At 38.2% G+C, this 25,158-nt stretch overlaps 1 protein-coding gene across 9 annotated transcripts in view; it reads left to right on the top strand.

The window, feature by feature from the left end:
* Window positions 1-14,179, top strand: part of IFTAP (intraflagellar transport associated protein) — a 40,262-nt gene extending 26,083 nt beyond the window's left edge. For 5 of the 9 annotated variants that reach the window (XM_035552227.2, XM_050711148.1, XM_035552228.2 and 2 more), the window contains 3 exons: window positions 4,779-4,898; window positions 5,322-5,449; window positions 11,409-14,179. In XM_035552227.2, coding sequence (XP_035408120.1) covers window positions 4,779-4,898; window positions 5,322-5,449; window positions 11,409-11,573 — 413 coding nt within the window. In that variant the 3' untranslated portion in view covers window positions 11,574-14,179. Of the gene's footprint in view, window positions 1-4,778; window positions 4,899-5,318; window positions 5,450-11,408 lie in introns of all 9 variants that reach the window. The other 4 variants (XM_035552230.2, XM_035552229.2, XM_035552231.2 and 1 more) reach the window with 2 other exon arrangements.
* The last annotated feature ends 10,979 nt before the right edge of the window (window positions 14,180-25,158 follow it).

Raw genomic sequence — 25,158 nt, 5'->3', positions numbered from 1 at the left:
TTTTCAGTATCTAGTTTGGTGGAAGTATTGTTAAATATCTCTAGCTCAAAACAGGCCCCAAATCAGATGATGAGAAATAAGCCCAACACTAAAATACGAGGCAGGGCAGTGACGAAAGAAGAGTTTTGGCAGAGCTTGGGGATAGCTGCCACTTTCTGGACCATGTCAGACCTTGCCTCTCTACAGGCTTTTAAGTCATTTCTGTGTGTGTGCGAGGGTAAACGCTAATCGCATACATCCAGAAACACCTAGTTATACAGACTGCATTTGAACAAGATGAGAATTACAAAAACAATCATCTGCTTGTACTGTTTGAACATCACTTTGTGAAAACCACAGCAGGAAAGTTTTTGTTACTGCTTTTATTGGTAATTATCAAAAATAATAAATATCATGTTATACCATCTCTACTGTAGATTATCAGTGTGCTAATTAGTAGATTTTTATGTGACATTTGATTTGGCTTTCAATACCTGCTGTCTTCAGCTTCTCCCATGAGACAGCACTCCCTGCACACACCCCTTCAGTGCAGAAAGAGGCCACATCAACCCCTAAGCAATCAAGGGCTCTCAGTAACAACATGAAGCATTTAGATCGTATTTTATAACATTGAAACACTGCATGGCCAGCAGCTAATTATTCCTTCTTTGCTGTGTAAAGAAAGTAAACAGCAACCTGACTTCTACCTGGGAAACCCACAGCCTGGATCTTGCACAGGGCTTCAAGGGAGACAGTTATTCAGTCAAGAAAAAAACAACCCCGTTGACTCCTAAGTCAGTGTGCAGAAAACAGGCCTCATCGTTGGATAGTTCCCTTATATGTTAAAATCCACTTAATAGGCTTCATTGTAAAAGATGTATATTCTTATTCTTATAGAAAGCATAGCAACAACATGCAAATTAAAATACAAACTGATACTGCTACTTCATACTGATACTGATACTTCACTTGTTTGCCATAGTGAAGTAACATAATATTGCTAATGGCCACCTTAATAAAGGATTACTGGTGAAGGGTTCCAATTAGTTTTAAGTGAGGCAAAGCATGGCACAAATTTGAAAAGCATGCTGTTGCTGGCCTCTTTAAATGCTGCCACTTGCATGCCAAATGATAGAGTTAATATTGGCACAACAAGCTAGGATACCCAGTGAAGAATACACCTTGCCAGTACAATTACAACAAGCTTTTATCTCTACTTGTTATTGGCAACTGTTCAGTATCTCTGTACTTCATGTAGTTTAAGGGCAGATCACTTAGCTATCAACTGTACCTTCATACAATAGGCACACTTAAGGGGAAATGACTCAAAGCTAAAGGTGTGAAAATCATGGTAGAAAATAGGTGTTAAAACATCCCATCTAAACCAGTGCCTTTTGGAGGATGATCTGGGAGAATCATTCTAGCAGTGGTCTTCTTTTTAATTTTCCTAAGTCCAGTATCTTTTGAGGTGAGAACACAGCTGCTTCTTATGGAAAAAGCAGCCCATAGATTTGGCCACTATGAAAATTTGTTGTAGCTGTTTTCATTAGACAGCACTGGGCTGCAAGCCTGAAACCAAGGCAGTGCTTTTTCATTGTGTGTCTTTGGCTCAGTAAACCTTGATTGGCAAAGTAAAATTGCTGCCCTAAACCATAGCTTTAACCCATAGTGTAGAGACAGTATGCGTATGGTGGACTGTTTAATTGCTTTTTCTCATTGAATTTAATCTATAATTGTAAGTGGCTTAAGGCAACAATAGAAATGATCAGGCTTTCTCCAGGGACAGATGGAGAATGCCTAGTACCTGTGCTTTGGCAACAGAATTCCTTTCCAGGACTGGAGACAAATCACTTGCTGTAGGGCTGAAAGGATACTTAGGTAATAGTAGGTAATACTTGTATAAAATACAAAATATGTAGAAGCATGGCTGGGGACCTTGAGTGTGGTCTTTTTTAAATACAGGAGAATATTAAAATAGGACTAATTAAATCCATGAGTGAGGATGCATAAGCAAGGATATTGGAGTCTCATCAGGCTTAGAACACTGATAGACGAAAACTTGTCTTTTCAAGGTCCCAATTTTCTGTAGCCCCACAGAAGTTAAGGAGAACCTGAGTGACTCAGTCAATTTGAATGTGAGGGCAAGCATAACAATTTGATTCTTTAAATAAGCAGTCCTTTAAGCAAATCATATCAATATATTGTTTTCCATAATCTGTGCCTTCCCAGATATATTTTGAGCCTATTTTCACATCCAGAAAAATCCAGCTTGGGGAACAGGATTCAGAGTTCTGTAGATTTTTATCAAGTATGTGGCTCCACCAAACCTAAGAATCTGTTGCTTTTTTTCTCCTCCAGTCTCTGCAACCCATTTAACATTGCCTTAAGATGATTTCACACGAGACAGCTCTTTGGGGCTAGCAGTCTGAAGCTTGAGAAACAGAGGAGAGAGCAAAATTTAGCTTTTAATATTTTTCGTTACTGCTACCTTCCTCATCTCCCCATCAACAGAATTTTTGTCAAACATAGTGTCTGAAGGTGGTAAAGCCTGTCTTAGCCTATCTAGAGCTGTGCATCAGTTGGCTTGGTAATTGTAAAGATAAGACTTCAAACTTCTTCACTCCAGAGGGTTCACATCCAATTTATGACATCAAATTCTTTGTTTCTCTATTTATAATTAATGTCAATGGTACAAAACGAACAGCAACAAAACAATTTAGTGGTATTCACAAATTTAGTGGTCGCTTTCTGTGGGTCTATCACATGAAAAAAAAGAACTAAAAAGAATTACTCGGTTTCGTAAACTGTTCCACTGCACTATGCAGGACGTGAGTAAAACTGTAGAAGTTCATTGCCACATCATCCAGGAAGTTGGTTCTTCCTGGTATGAGGGAAGGTGCATTTCAAGATCTCTTTTCAGCTTCTTGATATCATGCCTGCTCAATTATCTCTATATATGGTGTCATTGGCAGAATTCAAGGCATTCCTGTTGCTAATTAATCACCTCCACAGAGAACATAATTAGCAGCTTAATTAGGATCATCATCCACTACTGCTGTAGCATCAGCTTAACCCAGCTGTGAGGTACTGGCTAGAACTTACAATAGCCTACAGTTCCTTTGGGAGCTCCCACTGAGAAGGACCCTCAAAACTCCCTATTTTTTATCTCTGAAGGAGTTTCTTGATTAAACATTATCAGGGAAAGCAGCATTTACCAATTAGACTTTCATATGCTGTCATGCAGCCAGGATAGAGAGACAAAGCTCATTTCTGACATGTCTACTGGCAAACCAAGTTTGATTACCACATTCTTATGGGGTGATTGAAGGAAATTTCAAACATTGTTTGCATTACTAATGAGCCTTAAAAAATTGGAATTGACATTCTGAGTACGACAAGCACTTCTCGCTAAAAGCAAAAATAAATTTCCTTCTGTTGTCCCAATTTTTAAGAGTTGTCTTTTTGAGCCATTGCCAGTTGCTTACATAACAGTGCTTCCTCCTCATCTTTTCTCCACAGATTGGTCAGTTGTGGGGGAAAAACTGCTCTTAGTACAGAAATAAGTGCAGTGTTTATATTAGGAGATGGTACAAACCTCTTGATGTCCAGGCTTTCCTCTCTTCAGTGGGGGTATATATTTAGGCTGCAAGTTTGAAACAATAGCAGAAGATGCCATTGCCTTTTAATGAGCATTCACATCTTCCTTCTGTCCTGTTTTGACACCAGTTATAAAGGAATGAAAAAAGCAGTTGCAGAACATGTGAAGCCGTAGAATATAGTCCTGTGGACTGCACAGTTTTTTTCAGAAAGCTGTCCTATATGACTGATGCAGAATAAGATCAAATGCTATGCTGAGAATAAGGGCTGAAAGCACATAGATGACTAGAGGTAGATATAAGCAACCAAGAGTGTAGGCATGAAATTGTAAACCACTTATATGTGAATCACAAACCAAAACACAAAAATCCAGGAATGAGATACCCAAGGGAGTAAATTCAGATCTTTAATAAATACATTCTACTTCACAAACCCAAAGTAGATAGGCCTTGAAATAAAGTTGTCAAGAGAAAAGCTAAATGAAGTATTTGATCATGGATTATTTTAAGGCATAGATAGGAAATCATTATTTTGAAATGCAGGTTTACAGGAGGATAACAGGTCCTTGACCACACTACTGTGGTGAAAATGTGTGCAGGTAGAGATAAATGGTCATTTCTTTCTTTTCACTGTGGATCTATATACCCTCTTGTTAGTTGCATTAAGTAACATTCAAGGAACATTTTCAAAGTTTATTCTGAGATTTCAAGAGGAAATCAAGCTACTAAAATCTAGTATAAAGTTGTAAGGAATTTGTGTACCAGGCAGAAAAAATAGTAGGTTGATTTATGTAATCCTTCAACTAAATTGCAAGACATATGGTTCCCTTAAGATTCTTCGTGGAAGCATTACTGAGACAAGATGGACACATCTGTGCTGTAGCTGAGCTGAGATTGATGCATGTTAAAAGATACTTCGAAAATCTAAGGCGTATCCTTCTAAGCTGTCACAGAAAGTAAATCTACTTTTCCCAGTATGAACGTTTTGCTTAAGTGTGTAAAGGAAAAGTGATTCAGAAATCTGTGTATTTGTGAACTATGGGCCAAATCCTGCCAATGTGAAAAGGTTATGTGTTCCTGTATCCTGGATATGTAGAATTCCTCTTCGGTGCCTCTGGAAAGTTCAGGGAGGGACAAACATCCCTGAAATATCCTTGGACAACAGTTATCTGGCACTCAAGTGGGAAATATTACTTCTTTCAGGTATTTTTACTTTATGCTTCAGGAGATTCACGTTAAGGCAGATGCATTGCAAAGATTCCTTATGCCCAATGTGTAAGAGGGTGAAACTCCAGGAAAAGAGAATTGAAATGGGCTGCCCAGGTAATCAATGAAAATACCAGACTTAATCCTTGTTGTGCATAACTCCTATTGCCAAAGTTTCTGCTCAGGTCCTTCCTTCCTTCTCATGAAAGAGAGAAATCTAGTCCCAAGTTTTCTCTGAGTTTAGGAATATCTAGATCCAGAATTTTAATTCAGCATCCTCAGGAAAAAAGAGCTAGCCATCTGTTTAATCAAGTTTGATTTTTCCTTAGTATAGTATATTTTATTATCTAGATTCTAGCTCAGGCAGGACTGCATGCATCTGTTCGCAAGATAATTGCCTGTATTATATATTATGCAACAATAAGTACAACACACTGACTAACAAGCTTCTGTCTGTATCTAAGCACTACAGGATTTTACACACGATTGTGTTAACATACATTGATAGAAGGATAAAGTTGAGTATTTTTTATTCAGCAGGGTCATTAGTTCTTCCAGGACAGGTGGAACAGACAGTGACTTGCTGTACACCAGCTTTTGATAAGCCTGTTCAGCGAAAGTTCGGAACCTTGTTGGTGCCACAGCCATTGGACAGCAAAACGCAAGAGGTATGAGGTCAGATTTATTTATTTAAACACTTCTTTTTTTTAAAAAAACCTGTTGGCTTCTAATGTTATTCACAAGGGGACAGAGGGATTGTGTGGAACTGCTGTGAGTTTACAAATCACATTCTTAATGTTTGAATTAATGAATTCTGAAATACATTAAGAATTGAGGTAAATACTCTTAATACAAAGGTTCTGCTTTATCTTGCATACTGTGCTATATAATCCTATGTTTTCAAATTGCAGACAAATTGCAACACTCCAAGTTGTATGTGGGCTTTTTAATATTTAATTGGTGTAATTTGCAAAATATTCAAGCAAACTCTTGCACTTCCTCACCTTTTAAGAAATCATAACTTACGTGGGCCATTTAATTTTCCAATGATTGCATGGTCTTACAACATCGTGCAGTTCTCATTGAGCTGGATATAGGAACTATCTTCTGCAGCAATGAGGTAGTGAATGATCACTGATATGATATTTGAAAAAGGTTTTAGAATATATTGTGATCAGAATTGGAATTTGTTCTTTTGGAAATGAGTAGTAGCAAGATGCTGCTGAGGATCTGTATCATCTAGGTCTGGCATGGAGAGCTTTGTGGCATGGAGTCTCAGCCTTTTAATCAGACAAAATCAATACATGTTTTAATTTAGAATTGCCATTTTCCCCCAGAATTTCAGACAGAAGGTGTGGATTGCTCACAGGCTTACTTTAAGTCATTAAACTTCCTATCCAAATAGTCATTGTGAGCATTAACTTTCCAGGATGTTTATATTGAAAAGAATTTTTCACAACACTTTTTCCGTTGCCTGATCATCATAATAAATCTGAAGTTAGCTTCTGGCTAAAACTGGGCAGTTTTGATAGTTTCATATGTTTATTGATGTCCCATGAGGCTTAAACCAAGTTTATAAATGATGTGTGACCAAGGAAGGATTGATGGTGTGGCAGGACATATGGTGTCTCATTTCCAGAGCTGAGTTGTAGTTGGTTCTTTGCAATAAACTCTTTACTATAAGGAACAAGTCTGCTTTGGGAAAAAGTAAATGTTCTAAAATGACCTTTCAAGCTCTAATATCTTCCATTCTGTGAATAAAAATATTTGCTCTTTTCCCTGAGGATTGACGTAATTCAAAGTTTTTTGCCTTGAGAAATATCCATTGGCACACAAAAAAACGTAGAATGAGGTTTTATAGTTTGCTCATTTGATAACTTCTGTATAAAATCAAAGAAGGAGAGTTGTAGCAGCCTGCAGTGTTCATAAATGATTGCATATGACTCTTTAAGTTATAATTCATGAAAAATAGATGAAGATCCCACTGCATGCAAAATTCATTTCTGTTTGAGGAAAAGTTGGGTTTTGAAAGGGAAACTGACTACTATTACATTGGTTAAGGGTTGCTGCATTTTTCAAGAATAAATACTTAGGATTTTCACAACTGTTTGGTTGGTGCCAGACTCTGCAATACTCAAAATGAAGGCAGTCTTTCCCCTAAATTATACATGTTTTAGTGCCTTCACTTAGATAATAGAAATGTGGCCTGATTTTTAGAACTGTCAAGGCTGAACAGGTCTATTTTAAAATCCCTCAGTGCTTCAAATTGTCATTGCTGTGAAAATTAAGTCTTGCATTGCTTATGGCAGGACTACTTGAGAAAGAGAAAAAGATTTACCCTGAAGACATCCCTGCTTTGAAATGACTGTTGCCTGTCCATCAAAACAAATCTGTTAGGGAAGGGCAACAGAATGTGGCTGCCTATTTGTTTTTTGCAAGGCATAAGGGAAAACCCTTCTCTTTGAAAAATGAACAAGTGCAATGGAGGAGCAGGATATCTGTGCTATGGACATATTTGTGAGGGACTTCAGTGGAAGTTTTACATCTCTGAATGTATTGCTAGGGAAGGTTTAATGTAAAAAAGAAGCTCTGTTAAAGCGCAGTGCACAACTTGGCTAATTATTCAAGGACAGCTCTCCCTGAACATGTTTCTTCTATCAAAAGTTGTTGATACAGCAATGATACAAGAAATTATTTGGCCAGCAATTTTGCTTCCTCTTTCTACCCTGGTTTTAGACATTTTTTTATATATATATATATATCTATTCTGAAATTTTAATATAGACAGTGCACCATACATGACCTCCCACAAATTGAAAAAGGGGAAGCAGCATTCCCTCCATGATTGAAATACATTATCACGTAACATTTACCTCCCCTACCTGGATATTTATTCTCTTCATTATTTCTACTTAATACTTTCTTTCATAAAAGACAGGTTTTATGTTTATTTATTTATTAACTGTATGTGTTAATGTCTAGGTTCTTTATTTGTTCTTATTTCCCCCCTGCATGCATATAACTTCAGTTGAATGCATATTTTTCATGTACTTAGTATTCACATTCATTCAAAGTGGGGCTCATCTCACCTAATTTCAGCTCTGAATTTAGTCTAATTTAGTCCTGTCATCAGGAGGAAGAGAGAAGCACCTCCAGTAAGTGATTCATCTCACTTGCTGTCAGTATTTGTCCTAAGATATAATATATCTCTGTCTGATATCAGAGGCTGACTCTCAGGCTGGTTCTTTTTTGGCTGGCTGCTTTAATCTAGAAGCCTAATTTTTGTATAGCTGGGATTAGGAAAGATGAATTCTACCCTTCTATTCCCCATTGTTAGTCTTTAGTTTGAGTGTTCAAAAAAGTATTTACCGTGCCCCTTTTTATCATTTTAACTGTGGAATGGCAGCATCTAAAACCTAAAATGCAGCTTCCATTGACCTCTTTTGGTCTAAGATTCTACTGCTAGGCCTCAACTGATGTTTGTTTCTACTAAGTGCTATGCATAAATGCAACAAGAACAAGGAAGAACTTGTAACCTAAAGACAGGCTTGACAAAGTGAAGGAAGATGGAAGAGTTGTATCTTTTCAGAGGCTGGTAAAGACACAGAGATTGAGTGACTTGTCCAGGATGATGAAGCAGTAGTGGAAAATGGGCCATGATTTATTGACTTTCAGTCCAGTGCCCCTAGCTTAAGACAACCCTTTTTTTTCTCCAAGTAACCCATACTAAGTTTATATGATATAAAGGCATACATGCCTTTCCCCCTTTTTATGCTCATAGTTATTGACTTGGTAAGTTTTCTTTTGAGTATACAATGAAATCATCAGTGAGTGTATGCACATCCTTTACATAGCTGGAACAAGTGAATTTTAGTGTGCCGTAATTACACAGAAGTACAGAATTTAGAAGAAGAGAGTCAAGCTGTTCAGTTAACTGTAACTCCACACAGATTAATAAAAAGAACTCAGTTGCCAATTATTAATAGACTTTTGAAAGTCTCAACTTTAAGGTGTTTTATTTACAAAATTATTATGAACAGCCTCTAGCAAAATACTTCAGTTATTAATATGAATATTGCATTCTTTTTCCCTTAATTTGGACATGCAGGAACTGTAAATGAAAATGATTCTTTCTTCAGAGAGTAAATCACAGGAGCAATCTTAAGCAAACTGGCAGTTTTCTAATAGAGCAGAATTCTATTCCCAGAGAGCTCTCAAAAATATTTCAATTAGATGTTAAATTAGACACCTGAAATTCACATATTTCTCTCAGCTCCTTAGGCAAAAATAACAAGATAATAACTTGATCAGCTCAGAGGATTCAGTGTTCTATTGCAAAATGTCTTCCTTTTGAAATAGATCAAAATTGCAGTTTGCAATATAAAAAATTTATACTGCTTGTCTGCATGGAAGGTTGAAGTGAATAGCTTCCCGAGAGAAGAAGAAAAGAATCCCTACTGCTTTGAATGCTCATTTGAGAGATGAAGCACACAGATAAATATGCAATGTGAATAAACTTTTCAAATGTGCAATGAATGTGTAATAGAAAAATAGGTATCAGTGAAAGCAGGTATGTTACACGTTGGCATCTATTTCCAGTTAGCATTTTGGGTTTCATTTTTTTTTTTTCCTAACCAAAATTTTTTCCATTTTTTTTCTGCATCTGCATAAAAAGTTATTGGAAAGACACAAAGTTCAACACAAGGGCACAGCGAATGACTGTCTCCGTAAACAGTGTTACAAGAGATTTGTTCTTATAGAATCCCTATGAAGGTTTACTGTAACTTAAACTGTTCTTAGCTTAATTACCTTTAGATGTGAATATTTTTACAACCAAACTAACTGAAAAATACTTGTACGTTGCATTAGATTTTACAAGTGTTTTGTATTTCCTCAAAGGAAAGAAAAGTAGTAATGAAACCCAATTGCTAGTACCCTTACTATACGGAATTTTAGGATTCTTTGCCTGTAGGAAAGATGAAACTGGCCATAAATATAGTGAGGAGGTCAAGGAGTTGATCATAGCCCTAATGGGAAAGAGAGTTTGTGGTGTGCAGACTTTGTGTTATGTAAAGATTTCCTGAATGTGTTGTTTATAAAAGTTAATGATGGCTTACCTGGGATAGTCTATGGACATAAGCAAGGTAATGTTTGCATGTAGAATTAATACCTTTTCCTAGACCAACTTTATCTACAAAGTTCATTTATCTTATTTATAAATGCCTGTGGTCTAGGGGTCTGTATCTGTTGAAGCCAATGTAAGCCAGGTCCCTGGAACATTAAGCAATGTAGGTGATTAATAAAATTATACAAAACTGGAAAAATATTTCCTGTTCAATCAGACAGAATATGCTTATTTGTTTTGTTGGATGCAAGGAAGGACACTCAGCATTTTACAGCCACTGCTCAATTTAGAAGACACGGTACCCCACAAAATTTATGTTAACATTTTATAAGAAGCTGCAGTGACACAGTTAATGACAGAGAATAATATATTATTCTTATTATATAATAATAAGTCAGAGAAGTTTCCTCTCCAGTAGCAGGGCACCCACCAGACATAGCAGTGAATATCTTGTAAGTATCCATGTAAAGGATGCATTATTAAGTAAACTGTAATGCTTCAATGAGGATTCGTCAGATGTTTGAAAATAAGTGTTTAAATGTTTGGCTGATTTGGTTCTGGAGTACTTAATTCTTGGAAACACAAAGCCCTTGAGGAGGTGTGCTATCTGTCATGGTTGAAATTTCTAGATATGTTATATTAATTTCTCAAAAGATAGAGAACATTTCTGTACAGTTTGGGCAGTGAGGATGTGTCTCCTGTGTAGCTGTGGAATTCATTTTATGTAAATGATTACCATAAACCTTTTGTGCTGTGGCCTCCTGCAGTTCCTTTTCAGCACACAGCCTGCCATAGTTATTTGTTTTCATTATTTTATTTTATAGGCAGAGAGTTAACTCTAAGATATTTCTGTGAGAAGCAATATAAGCAATATAGAAACACTGTACAATATGTCAGGAGAGCAAATATCGGCAAGCGCAGTAAGACCCTGTGTTCATTATGTAAGAAATCCAAACCATCAAATTGCGTATCTCTGAAATGGTGAAAATGATTAGAATCTGAACATTGATTATGTGTCATTTTGCTTATTCCACTCCTGTCCTTTGTTGAAACTGTGTTCTGGGCAGCACGTTACATTAGTATCAGATGTACACTGACATTTTATGTGTCATTAGCCCAAATTTTAAGGATATGGAATCTGTCTTTGAAATTTAACATGGCTGTACATAACTTGCCCATATCCCCACAGCCCGGGCTCTACAAGTGGCAGAAATGTAGTAGATATGTGCAAGGAAGGTTTTTAGATTCCTCGCCTTGAGCAAAATTAGCTAATGATATTCATTCAGATATAGTGCAGTACAAATGGGGCACATTAAATGACTTAAATTAGGTCAAATTGAATAATTGAATTTATTCTTTTACTTAAAAACAGCTTAATCAGCTGAGAGTGCTGGAGTCAGAAGAAATAGTTTAATTAAATATTAATCAGAAGTTTATATTTTGAGCTTCCTTATCATTACTTGCAGCAATATTATTTATGCATCTGTTTTTGTTCATTACAGCTACTAGGGGATGATGTTCAACCATTCTTACTCGATGAAGAATTTGATTATGACAATGTGGCATTGACCCCAAAGTTCTCTGAAGCCGAGCTGAAGGCCATTATAGAATTGTCTGAAGAGAAGAAGAGAGGACAGATGTCAAGTCCAGCAGGAGCTGAAGACTGAATCAGATGCATCCTGAGTGACATTGTGTGCAGTGCTGGTGAAAAACATTTTAGGGGGTAAATCTAGCTTCTGGTTTTACCCTTAGTGTTTTTATCTGTGTGGGCAGTAAATGACATCGTTAGGATTTTTTTTATGTGTTTCACCAAGGTGCCTTGGAGCCTGAGGCTGCCTTTATACCTTCTTCTAGTCCAAATGAAAGCACAGAACAGGGAGATAGTGCTTGCTCAGAGTTGCTTGTTTAGTAGCCCTTCAGCCAGCGAGGAACTTTTACTATCTTTTTGTATTCTGTACACTGATTTGCCTTGGCATTCAGGTTGGCTAAGGAGGTCTCTTTTGGTACCTAAACCCCATGGGATTTTTGAATATATTAGTAGCCTTTAATATTCTTATCCCCAGTGCTTAGCTTCTTTGCTGTTTTCCAGGTGGTACAAGGCAGTTGGAAAGATGTCTCAAACAACAGCTATGAATTCTCTTTTGTAAAAAAAGAAAAAAAAAAATCCTTTACTGGAGTGAAGCCCATGTTGCCTCAGTCTAGGCATGCTGGAATAATTGCTCCATAGGACCAAAACAAGCTGGCATGATTCAGAATAGCTGTATGGCTACTCTGGCTTACATTTGGTACTGACTAGTCCAGAGGTAGTCCTAAAGCTGCCTTTGCCTATTCTTTCAGTAATGCAAGTAACAGCTTTTTGCAGCTGACGCATCAGTCTATAAACTTTTCCCCTGTCATTATAAGATTTAAAGATACAGAGTTATAACAGGGAATAAATCTGGGGATGGTTTTTTCCTCTGTTCTGAGTTACTTTAGTTCTGCAGAGAAATAAATATTCCTGTTTCCAATAAACTTTTTCGAACGAGTTGATCAAAATTGATGTTGTATAACTACTGACAATTAAACATGTACTGCTACAAAAACCCTTCCAGACAGAGAAAAATATAGTGGTCTAATCTATTAAAGAAATTGGCATTGAAAGGCTGTCAGATTTAACTTTTTTTTGCAGTAGATGGTTCCAGATACTAGTTTATGGTTTATACTCAGCATCACTGAAATACAGTAAGCTTTGGAGCTTAGTAGAGTACACACAGTATGAGCGGGAGAGAAGAATGTGCATCTTTGGCACAAGATAGTATGAACTTGTGCCACAAGATGTTTGGAATTTATTTTTTTAGCTTACTGTAGAAGCTTTGCTCATGCGGCTTGGTTTAACATCACAATTCTGGATTGTATGACTGGTCTTTCTGGTATTACTCCATTAGCTAAAGTTGATTGATTGACCAACATCTTGCCCTTGGCTTATCTCCATTATTTCTGAAGTGTGTGATTAAAGTGATGAATATGGGAACAGTGCCTAAGTAGAGACTAGAGACCAAACCACAAGTTGTTTAAAGACTCTGAGTGAAATCCCTGCAGTTGATTGGCTGCTCCATTGTCAGAAATATAAGAAAACAATTAAAGTGTTTTGATGTTCCAAAGGAAATTTTTTTTTGATCAGTAACTTTCTAGACTGTAACCTTGCACCACTGAAATCTGAATAGCATTTGTTTTGAGGAATGGTATTTACCTCAATTAGAGGGATGTAACTTAAGGGGTAGGTTAACAGCAACAACAATAACAACAACAACAACAACAACAAAAGTAAGCTAAGGTAAGATGATAAGAAGAGTGCTGTAAAACTATGAGTATGTTGTACAGAAGAACTGATCTGTACAGGATCTTGCTGTAGAAGGTAATGAGAAATATATTCTTAACATCTACACACAAAATACCTGTGCTATAGTTGAAATAGATTTTGATACAATTGATTGTGTAGTAGATTTTGCTGACGTTTGGGAAACTTTTTTTTTTTAATTGGACAGACTTAAATTCAATGAAGCATTTTGTTGAACCAAGATATTTTGAATGAAGTTCTTGAGATCTGACCAACTGGAATTTTCCAATGAAACATTTGGATAAAAAATCCTGAGCAGGTCTGTTTTTTAAATTATCTTATTCTTGAAGTTGCAGATGATGTGTATAAATGGGAGGGATAAGAAAGAAGTTCTTGTAGAGCTGCACGAGGAAGAAATAGAAAACTGCTGTACAAAAATATCAAGGTCAGCCTTTAAAGGCATCAACAGAAAAACAAGGAATGCAACCTCTTAACATACATATGTATAGCAAAGATACAGCAAAGGAACCTTTAGTCTAAGACCTCTGTGTATAATTTGCTATTCTGAAAACAAAGAATCAACCATAAATAAAGACAGGCTTTTGTGGGTTTGTGGAATGATTTAATGAAGATAATAAATTTGGCACTCTTTATATTCTTTTAGAAAGGTATGAGGCACAAAAGCTGTAGATCAGTCCTGCTGGAGTCCTATTGCCAGTATAGTCAATGAGAACTTGTCCAGGGGTTCATAATGATCTTCAGGCCAAATCAGCTCTGGAAACTCTTAAGTGCATTTTCTATTCATTTCATTAACGATTTTTCTCTGTGCATTAGGGATACATCCAGCCATTCACTTCCTTCTCTCACAGGCAGATGATTCGCTTACCAAATGTTCAGAGTACCTATTATGCTCCATAAGTGTCATTCAGTATAGTCATTATATGGTTCCGTTTGATATAAAGAAACACTTTGCTGCAGAATACCCAACAAAATTGGAACTCTTTAGTGACATTTATCTTATGCAGAGAAATGGGAATAATTCACTTACATTTACACTACTCATGAGTTAGATTTTTGCTCTTTATTAAGAGAGATGAATATCACAGTGGAGATTAGCCAATGCCGGCTACATTTTCTGAGCATGATGTTCTGTTGGCCTGCCCTTGGGCTTGTTTTTGGCTTGTACCTTTTATTTGATTATACTTCTGAGAGAAGGCATATTTTCCTCTTTTCTCTTACCAAACGGTCATTTTAAAGAACATATATTGTGTGCATGTTAAATTTTATATGCGTACATGGAATTAGTTATCTGGATTTGTGTCTGTATTTCTGAGGTGGAGTCTGAATAATATTAAAGAGGAAAAAAATATATATTTTAATTTTCATCAGGAGTTGTTGAGAGACATTCTCCTTTCCTATTTATGGTCTTTTCTAAACACTTTTCCTATTTTCCGCAAGCATTAAAGACAAAACTCTGACATGGAACAGGAAACTGAGTGCTACTTGGAGTCAACTTTGTGACTGTTGCAGCAGGGAGTGGTACTAGCTTTCTAACCCACTGATGAGGATTTTGAAATGCAAAATCTCTGATGTTGGGCAAACTCACTGGAAATCAGGCCTACGTGATGCATCTCTCTAATCTCTTTGTATACATGATTTCATTGATGTCTAAGGTGCAATAGAGCCATGCACCCACATCAGTCAGAGAGCTTATCAGCATTAGACTTTTTGCTCACTGGGATGTTACTCTTTCCTTTCACAGTCTTGAAGGATCATGAGGTTGAATGGAGGATCATGAAGGATCAATGGGGTGGAACTCTAAGTCTTATGGGAAGTTAGTACTACTTCCACTCTGGCAGGAATCTTAAGGGTTGTTTCCTTTGCTGGTTGTGGTGCAAGCTTAGCTATTAATTCTCAGTGTTACTCCTTGTGGGTGTAAAAAGAAGAGAAACTATTTGATGAGATAGTGGTTGTGAAAGAATAAGATAAAAATTGAGGAAGTGAAAAGAGATGCAGACAAATCTGTCTGGCAGACATTATGGTTCTAAATATAATTCTATTAATGCACAAAGGTATCATTATATATACTTGTATACACACAGTGCCACTGAAAGAAAATAATTTCAGTTTTGAGAGTACTCACCAGATGATTCAGAACCTTTTGAAGAAGGTGGCATGGAAACAAATCCTTGCTCATATGGAAAAGACCCTTTGATCCTCTGGCCTTCATTTTCTGCTGCTATAAACTGGCAGGGCTCCACTGAGGCCATTTGTATTCATACAGAGCAGACAGGGCCCTGGTGTTTACAGTCTTAGCTGAAAGACTACAAAACCAAATCAATTGCTGATTTAACTTTACTCAATATAAAACAATGTATATGACCCATTATCTTTATGTGAAAATATTTAAATGCAGAGCCAGTGCAAATTAAATGTGAAAAACATATCTTTAATTGTTCAATTGCTATTTTTACACAGGCCATTTTGGAGGTTCTCTGGTGGTGTGTGCTTAGAACATTGTTTTTTGCTTTAATAAAAATATCAGATATGCTTTCAAGTCATGTTCAAATCATGAAACTTGATTATATACATTACTAATAATTCTCAACTCCTTTGAAGTTTTTTTTTCCCCTCTGTGACTTGGCAAGGGTTAGAAATGGACTTTGCTTTATCTCGAAATTGTTTTAAAATGATCTGACATCCTTTGTGAAAACATAGACTTTACACTGCTATACAGGAGCATTCTCTCAGTTTGTGGTGGAATGGGAACTTTGCAAATCAAAACAGGACCAAATTCTTAGTTATTCAGCATTTTTATGTATGCTTTGGTTTGGCTGAGCAGCCATTCTATATCAAGGGGGCTGCTTGGCTAGCAGGCTGATTTGTACCCTGTTGTCCTCTACCCTTAGTTTCACTCAGGGGTCTGAGTGGCACCTTGGTCCCCCCGGGTACAAATTCTTACAGCCCTGCAAAGACTGTTGGACATTTTGGTTACACTGACCAAAGGCACCGAAGCAGGAGCCTTCTGCTGGAGCTCCAAGCATGCTGATAGGGCTGGGGCAGAGGTTCTTCAGACCCCTTGGCTCACTGGGCTGTGCCGAGCACAAGGCTCACCGCCCGCCTCCGCGGGCTGCAGCAGCCGGCAGTCACTCAGGCTGCCCAGTAAAGCAAGGAAACCCTTGACAAGGGCTCTCACCAGCCTCATGAAACGAGTTCCCTGCACCGCAGAGCCGAGCGCCTGCGATAGCGGAGGGCATTCCCACCGCGGTGTGCTTTCTTGTGGTGGTGCGGCAGTTGGCGCAGGTGGCCCTGAGGTGCCACATGTGTCCGGGCTGCGCGGGGAGGGACAGGCCCTCGCCCTGACAGCAGGCCACCTTCGCCAGTCCCAGGCACACACGGTTCTCCCAGGTGCTAAGTGTTTGCCTCTCCCCTGGGAAAACAAGGCAGGCAGTTTTCTCTGAAATGGTACCGAGTAAGTTCTGCAACACCTGAAAAGATGACGAGTTTGCTAAGTTTGTGCTTGCCGGCTGCTGGACGCCTTGGTTTGGCTGGCAGGGTACTGTACGCCAGTGCTGCAGGTGTATGAGCTGTGAAATGCCACGGAGTTAGGATGGAGATTTCTTTAGTGCTTGTTTATGAGAAGTTTGCAAGAAGAAAAGCAAGTGTTAGAAGGTACTGTCGTTTTTATAGACAGGCTAATTTATTTGCAATTGCAGTGCCCCACAGTTAAAATGGAAATCAATTTTAATGCCTTACGAAAATGCAGAAATATTTGTCTCATTTACAGCACTTCCAAAAAGGACATATAATAAAATTCCCCTGATTAACAATCTATAATTTTATGTGCTCTGTGGTGTCTTTTTCAGAACATCTATCCACATAAATGTGTTTCAAAATAATAAGCAAAGATAGATCTGAACAAAATCCCTAAATCTAACTTCACACTGAATTTCAGACTTTAGCAACTCTCTGAATATTCAAAGCCCCCTTTCATCTGAATATCCCCAAACTTTGGGGAAGTAGATACTTTAAAATTCTCTAATCAAACATTTCTCAAGCAAAAACTCCAAACCAAAGCAAATGGAGACTTGTCTATATGAAAATAACCTATAGAATATAACGATTAAGGTTATTGCATTCCATAAGGAGGTGATGGTATTCGAAAGAATGAAATGGAAAGTAATATTTTTCTAGAGAGTGAACTATACTAAAATATTCTGTTGACTTGATACAATTCCTGAGAACCTTTCAGTGCCCAATTGAAAAATGAGTGTAATCATTTAGTAATTCATGTGGATTTACAACACAGTTATCTCTTGAGCCATTAAAATGAGATTAAAAATGTGTGGGATTCTTCAGTGTATTTTGTGGCAGTGCTAACACCATAAATTAGGGCTTTAGCCTCATTATATCATATGTTTCAGCAGAGTTTGTTCTTTTGTGGCTGTTGTGGTTGAGTACTTGGGCAGCACTGTTTGTGGAGTGCAGGTGTGTAGTTGCAGCAAGTAAACCTCATGTTTAATAGGCTTTCTTGAATCCATCTGCTTTTCTGTGCATATGTATAAAGCCTTGTAATAGGCAGTATGATATGCATAATTCTTAGAAAGAAGTAAGTGTCATTTATTATGTTGCTTATGCTCCTCAGAATAACTTAGCTAGAGGACAAATTCTGCCTATTACTTGGAAGTGTTGATTCTGCCAGTTAGATTTGCTGAATATTGTACACGTGTTCTTTGAGGGTGAAATGTTGAAATGCATTTTTTTTTCTCCTCTTTTCCTTATTTTTGTTTTTGTTTTTCCTACATGAGATTTACAGCTGGCTTCCCTACACTTGACAAGACACTGCATTAATCCAATGAGCTACTTTCCTGCTGGATGAAATTTTACAGTAAGAAAGATGGAAGGCTGGTGCCTGGGCCAGGAAACATCAAAGCACCGTTAACATTTCATGCACAAGCTTAGCATTTGCAAAGCTTTCAAAAACAAACAATTGGGAAAATACAAATAATGGTCAGCTGGCTTACTGAATGAAAATTTAATTACCAATTGCCTTTGTTTAAGTCAGCTGCTTACATGCCGGTTCCTCTGCCCACCAAGGATTCTGCTAAGTAACATATTTCAAAATCCAGACTGTCAAAAATACTGACAGCTAGCACTAGCTGAATAGCATTTCCTACAACAAAACTCTGATCTGTTTAAGGCTCTTTGTTTTGGGTTGTGAAACTCTTCTTGAGTTCCACGGATTTATTTTCCACTTATGTTTACATTAGTAATGTAAATGTCACTTTAGTTTACATTAATAATGTAAACTGTACAAAAAATAACAGCCTGGTGGATATCTTTCTGCTGAGATCAGGAAGAAAGGAGGTAATGGGAACAGAGATTGGCTGAACAGCCAAATATCACCTGGGCTGTGAATGTGACATTTAATGTCTTGCTTTTCATTCTTTTGCAATATTGGCATTAAAATCCCGACTGTCAAAAGAATACACCTTCTTACCTGCCAAAACACAGATTTATGAATGCGCTGGCAAACCAGCAATCCAAATTCAAATGGTTACTGTTCCACGGGTAATAGTATTCATTGTGGGCTATATTTTGTGAGGTGCTTGCAGCTGAGGGTATTTTCCAAATGACAGGATTAGACCATGATCACAAATGTTCAAATAAATGTTTATCTGTTACTGATTGTAATGCTATAATTCTCAAAATTTCATTTTTGAAATATGTATTCTTTTTGATACTTTTCACTTGCTGCCCCAGAACCAACAGATCAAAGTCATCCTTCAAAGATGATACTGGAAAAAAATAACTTGGAGTGCTCTGAACAGAAGTGATGAAATTAAGAATGAAGTAAAATTAAGCAATGTTAAGTTTAGGGAAAACAGTTTGCTGAAATCATTATCTGCCAAACTCTGCAAGTAGCTCTGAAGTTAGTGGAGCTGATTTGCTAAGGGCAATTAAAAATAGTCTGAAAAAAATATCGGAGCATATTATAGTGGCAAAATACTGCATCAGCTGGAGTTGGATTTTATTAATATTTTCCCCATCAGAATAATATACACGAGAATGAATGGTTGAGGTCTGAAAATTTTTACTTGTTAAGACTGTTATCATCTTGGGATTTCAATTCTTATAACGGAAAAAAGTCTGGTTCAGTGCAGTGGTGCAGGTTTGGTCTGACTGTTTCAGTTCCAGAGCATCTCTACAAGCTCCTGATTTGTACACAGGCTGGACAATCCATTTATGAAGCATCACTGCCAGCATTTGCACAAATGAGAAATGATGTATTATTTAAATATTCTTTTTTTCTGAACAGCGTAGTTGCATTAAAATTGCACAGTAAGATAGAAGAGAGGGCTTTTTTTCTGCTCATAAAAAAAAAAGCATCTTATTTTAGAGGTGAGCTTGAAGTGAAATTTTGGATCAGAACCACATTAGGGTTTTGAGAAAACCTGTGTCTGCATGTAGCTCTGTGTCTCATGACTTTGTGGTTCAGCATTACTCTCTTTGACTAAGTAAATGACATCACTTTTGATCTTACTTTGGAATATGTGAAGTTAAACTTTTTTTCCATAATCCAAATACGCCATCAAGTTAATATTTGCAGGGCATGCTTTTATTTTACTGTTTATTCTCCATGCCTCTATTGGTCTTGACTGCCATACTACACAGCAATCAATATCATATCACACACAGAAGACGGGTTATGGCTTTGCCATATGTTCAGCAGGAGAGGGGAACCTTCTTCTGAGAGAGCTGAAGAGTCTATTGAAACACCTTTGGTTGGCCACTTGTCAATTTGAATGGCTGTGTGGGCTTAAGCCCATATTTTGATGATGTATTTTATTACACATATCAGGGAGGTGCTGCTAGTTGAAATAATTGGGAACAAAATTCAGTTCAATGAACTCCAAAACGTTGTGTCTTTTGGTCGCCGTAAGTTCCTCCTGATGCTCCCACCCCATCGCAGCTCTGTCAGCATCAACATACACGACACGGGGACTCTCCCTGCAGTCTCTGGTAATTGGGCTCCTGTAAAATGCTGTCAATTCGCTGGGACACTTCTGATGAACTGCAGCTTGCCAAGAGGCTCCCCAGAGCCAACTGTATTTTTTATTTTCCCTTCCAAAACACTTCCACATAACCCTGCCTCACCCTGTCCTCCCCAAAGGAAAGGCTAGAGCAGACTATCAATGCCTTGGCCGTTTACCACTTGTTGGTTTAAATGAGTGTTCAATTTTGCTTTTCAGTTCACCTTCTCTAACCTTTCTTTTCCAGATGGGATTTTATGTCTAGTGCCAAGCACTGAAAAAACAAAAATCTGTGTTCCTTTAAACCATCACAGTGTTAACATTCAGAAAGGGGTTTGCTGATGTATTCAGTAAGAGAGGAAACAAATTGCTACCTCACAGAAAAGTTTCTTTGTTTTAAATGTTAATTGTTTTAAAGCATCGTGGAGTTTTTGGGGGCCTCTAGGTCTTTTTTTCTTTCTCTTTATTTTTTTTTCTTTTATTTGATGGTTGATACAGTCTCTTACAAGAAGGGGAGAAAAAAAGTACTTTGTTGGCCTAGTTTCAGGTAACCTCTAAAAGTTCAAGTGGACCAGTTACACATAAGAGAACAACAACTTTTGCAAAGCTTCATTTCAATCCCAGAGGGGAAAAATGATAGAAAATCAATTAACTTTCCACATGAAAAAATAGCTCATATTGCTAAGCTTTTCTTGCATAGTTCCTTGATTATGTTTGGAAGCAAATTGCCTTGATTATACCTTTGACGGGAAGGAAAGCCTTTTAATTAATTTAATACATGCTATAGCAGTGCTAAATTGTATCATGGAACGATTAAGTGGGCCTCCACCGATATTTTTGCCCTGTTGAAAATGGATATTGCTCACTTAGTGAGTCACGCTCTTGCTGGGTTGACGCAATTATCTGCTCATTGCAGAGCATGTGACATAAAAGCTATTAGGGCTATTTGTATATGAGAGGCTAAATGGAGTAAACAAAAAGCCAGTTTCAGTGGTAAGTCTGAAATGTCTCCTTTGGCCAAAATTTTGGAGCAACTTCAGCTAAACTTCACAGCCTGAACCCACACTGGAGACTGAACTAGACCCCTGAGCCCTAACACAGCCCCTACTTTGGGGATATTCAGGCTTCAGGTCTGATCTCTGTTGGTCCTGGACTGAAATGAGAAATGGATGTGATTCTGTTTGTCATGTACTGACAGATGATCCTCAAACTGTTGTTCAGTTATGGACTAGTGATAGTAAATTTGTAGTAGAATCTACGGTGCACGAGCTGCTTAAAACCAATGTTTGCCTCAAGCTCTTAGCCAAAACCAGTCACATTTGTTGTGTTGACTGAGAATAAGATTCTTAAGTGAGATTGTTCATGCAAATGTTAAAAATATAACATATTCTTCTTTACAAATAATGTGTTCTTGTATCATTAGCAATGTTACACTGTATTGTTGAAATAATAATAAGAAACGTCTTGATTGGACTCTTGGTAATGTAGATTTGCTTTCATTGCTAACCAAGTACAAGTGGGTCACTTTGCTTTCCATGGTGGATCTCGCCTGTTGGCCTGCTTTTTGCGTGGAGGGCTGCTGGCTCTTGCCTGGTGAGCTGTGGAAGCAAATATCCAAGAGCTGAATAATAAAGGAAAAAGTCCACCACCACCAGAGAATCTCTTTTATGAGTTCTCTCACAGCTGTCTGAACTCAGATAATATATGATCACACATTTTTCTAATATCCCAAGATCATAAGTAATGAAAAATAAAAAACTGCAAGTGAGGAGCAATACTCTCATTGTATGTGCTCTGTTCTTTCTGATTCCTCAGAGAAGAGCCAACTGGTGAGGGATCTGTTTATAAAAGGAAACTTGTAACTATGGTTTGGGAGAGACTCAGGATGGGAGAGGAAGTTTTCTTGCAGCAGTGTGAGGGCAAATATGTGCTAGAAATGAATTTTAGAGGTGACGAATCGCGGCTGCAAATGCTGTACCACAGGACTGGTACGTTCTGAGCTAGTGGGTTCTGCATTATTTAGAGATTTAATTTAATTAGAGATCTTAGATTTAATAGCTAACATTTTGAATTGTGACAGAATTGGGCTGGCAAACATCAGTATGCAAGTAGCGTGGTCAGATGCACTCGTTAGACTTGTGTACCAGTAAAGATACTTCGTATTGACTAGCATGGCAAGGCCAGCAACCTGAATGGCTGCGTGACATTCCCTGGCACCGGGTAGAGAGATGCAATTAGCACCATTTACTTCAGTAAGGACTCACTTCCTTGAAGGCAGGTTTCACTTCCACTGGTGGCTGATGGGGAGCCGATGTGGTGCAAGGGCTGTAACTGTGCTCCTGCCCCTGCCCTGGTCCCACTGGCTGCTGGCCAACTCTGGGACCGGCTGTAGCTTCAGTGACCTGGACTGTGTTGCGCAGGCCTGACTGACTGAGTGCAGTCAGTGGATGTATTTGAGAAAGCAAATGTATTTGTTTTTCGCACTGTTGGTACAAACATGTATTTGCTCTTTGTGTTTGTGGCATGAGTGGTCCGATGTAGCTCTCTAACTTCCCATCAATAGCAATTATGCCAAGAAAATATTTTTCCTTTTGCATTATTTAAATTTCTTTCATCACAGTGCCATGCATTTATGTACTTCCTTAGTTCCCCTGAGTTAAAAATAGCAAAAATATAATATGCATTCACAGTACTGTATTTTGATTGCATTTAGGTTCTATTTTTAATGCTTAGCCTCTTCATCAAGAGAAAGAATATACACTGTCTGCTTGCTGCAAGGCAAAGACAGATAGTTTGGGAACGCTGCTAGTGCTGGGATCAACATCACAGTTAACCAAGACCTAACCCCTCTGAAAGATGGAAGCGCAGGTCAAAGACTGAGAACTTCATAGAAGTGTAAAGGCAGTCAGGCATGTCTAACCATTACCACCATAACTGCTATGTCATCTCCATTGGGTTACTCTAGCAAATATGCTGCCTCATGGCTTCAGCAAAATATTAAATACTCCATTCTTAGGAAAAAAAAAAAAAAAAGATTTGATCTATTTCAGTACTTGAAATTTCCTCTCAGACCTGGGCTTGTTAATTCATAATTGAAGTTGTGCCCCCTGAGTCCAACAGACCAGTAAGAGAATCCCAAGTGCTGCCAGCTAACTGACTCTCCTACGAGACCAACGGGTGGTGGCCAGCGCTTAAGGGAAAGCTGACACAGGGAGAGAAAAAAGAAAGAAAGGGTCACTAACTAAAAAGTGTTTTTCTCTGGACAAGGAAGATTGAAGGGGTGAAAGCAAATACATGAATCGGTTTGGGAAACTGGGTTGAAAATTGGTATGAAGCTTGCTGAGCATCATTTAAGAGTTCCAAATGCTCTGGCCACTGTTTTCCAGTACCTAAGTCCAAAATAAGTATTTTTTTAGGGAAAGATTTCTTAGTTACTTTTTTTTTTCTTATTTCTCTAAAATAATGTGAACAGAGAGTAACTACTGACACTGCAAAAGCCATTCTCAGTACAGAGCACGTGGTGGCAATGTTGCACTGCTTCTGAAGGACCGTCGTGCAGCCCTCACCCAGCCAGCATTCATTTACAAAGCAATAAATAGCTGGATCAGTAGAGTGGTGCTTTACCCAGGGAATATTATACTTGTACATGGTAGTACTGATTGTGTTTTCTATTAAAATAGTGAGTAAGGTATAGGAAAAAAATATTTTTTCTTTTTACTGCATGTGTTATTTTCATGCATCCTAAGCACTGATGCAATTTAAATTTTGCAGCAATAATGTAGCTGGTATAGGAAAAAGATATGACTAATTAGTTTCATTCCATAAAATCACCCATATCTACCCGAGAGGAACACTTCAGGTAATAAAAGCCTCCACCCATCACACACACAGAATCGGGAACTGTGTTACTCTGACACGGCGAGGTTTCTCCCTCCCAAAAGAAAGCTTTTCTATTCAAACACGCTAACCACAAACTCTCACTTTCAAAGAGATCTCTAGCCTAAATATCAGCTTCCCTAAATGGCTACAGAGAAATGGCAGAAGTGTTGCAGAAGAGCTGAGTTAGGGGCCTACCTCGGGGAGTTTCTGGGGTCAGCAGCTGTGGAGGGCTCTTGGCACTGCCAAGCCCCTCGCTGTTGCTGTGGTTTGGTCATAAAGCAACCATGGATTCATTCATCTGTGGCCTTGCTTCTCCTTCCAGTCTGACAGGAGGGCCCTCAGAGGCAGGTTTGAGTAGGAGAGGACTTGTCCTATAAACGCAATAGACGTTGGGTCTCTGGGGCTCTCATCTTTTGCAATTGTCCTGCTTTTGGTGTTGCTGTTGCCACCCCATGAGTTCCCTTCCCAAGCCATGGTCTTCCCTGTTTTTTTTTTTTTTTCTTCTACCTCTGTTAAGCTCTGTGCCTTGGTAGACAAACCCTTCCTGTGCTTCTGTCATGGCTCAGCTGATTTCCAGTTCACAAACACAAAATTAATGAGTTTTTTTCCTTCCATTTTTCAGTCTCCTAGGCCCAGACGTGTTATCAATCACTGTTGTCCTTATCTCCAGGAACCTTGACTCGAGTCTAGGTCCCAGTGACAGGAGCAGCAATTCAGCAGCAGTGCCCCAAGGTCCCTGCTGCAGTGCTCCCTTACTCACCGAGGGGAGAGGCCCAGGGGAGCAGGAAAGCTGCAAGGTCTTAAAATACCTTCTTACTCTGCAGGAAGGAAAACACTGGTTTCTTCGGCTAGGAAATAATAAAGCTCTGTGCTGTAATTGCTCCCTTCTCCCCACTCCACCAGCTACAAATATAAATCGAATTAAACAACCCCCAAAGCATGAGAGCAAGCACTCCAAGTAAGCCACACGAAACCAGCTGCTTAGATTCATGTTTCAAATTGGTTGGTATAGACTGAGTCCTG

This window comes from Cygnus atratus, chromosome 5 (assembly GCF_013377495.2).
Source record: "Cygnus atratus isolate AKBS03 ecotype Queensland, Australia chromosome 5, CAtr_DNAZoo_HiC_assembly, whole genome shotgun sequence".
NCBI classification, from domain to species: domain Eukaryota; kingdom Metazoa; phylum Chordata; class Aves; order Anseriformes; family Anatidae; genus Cygnus; species Cygnus atratus.
The sequence above is the reverse complement of the archived record's forward strand: the minus strand, read 5'-3'. Positions and strand labels throughout refer to the sequence as shown.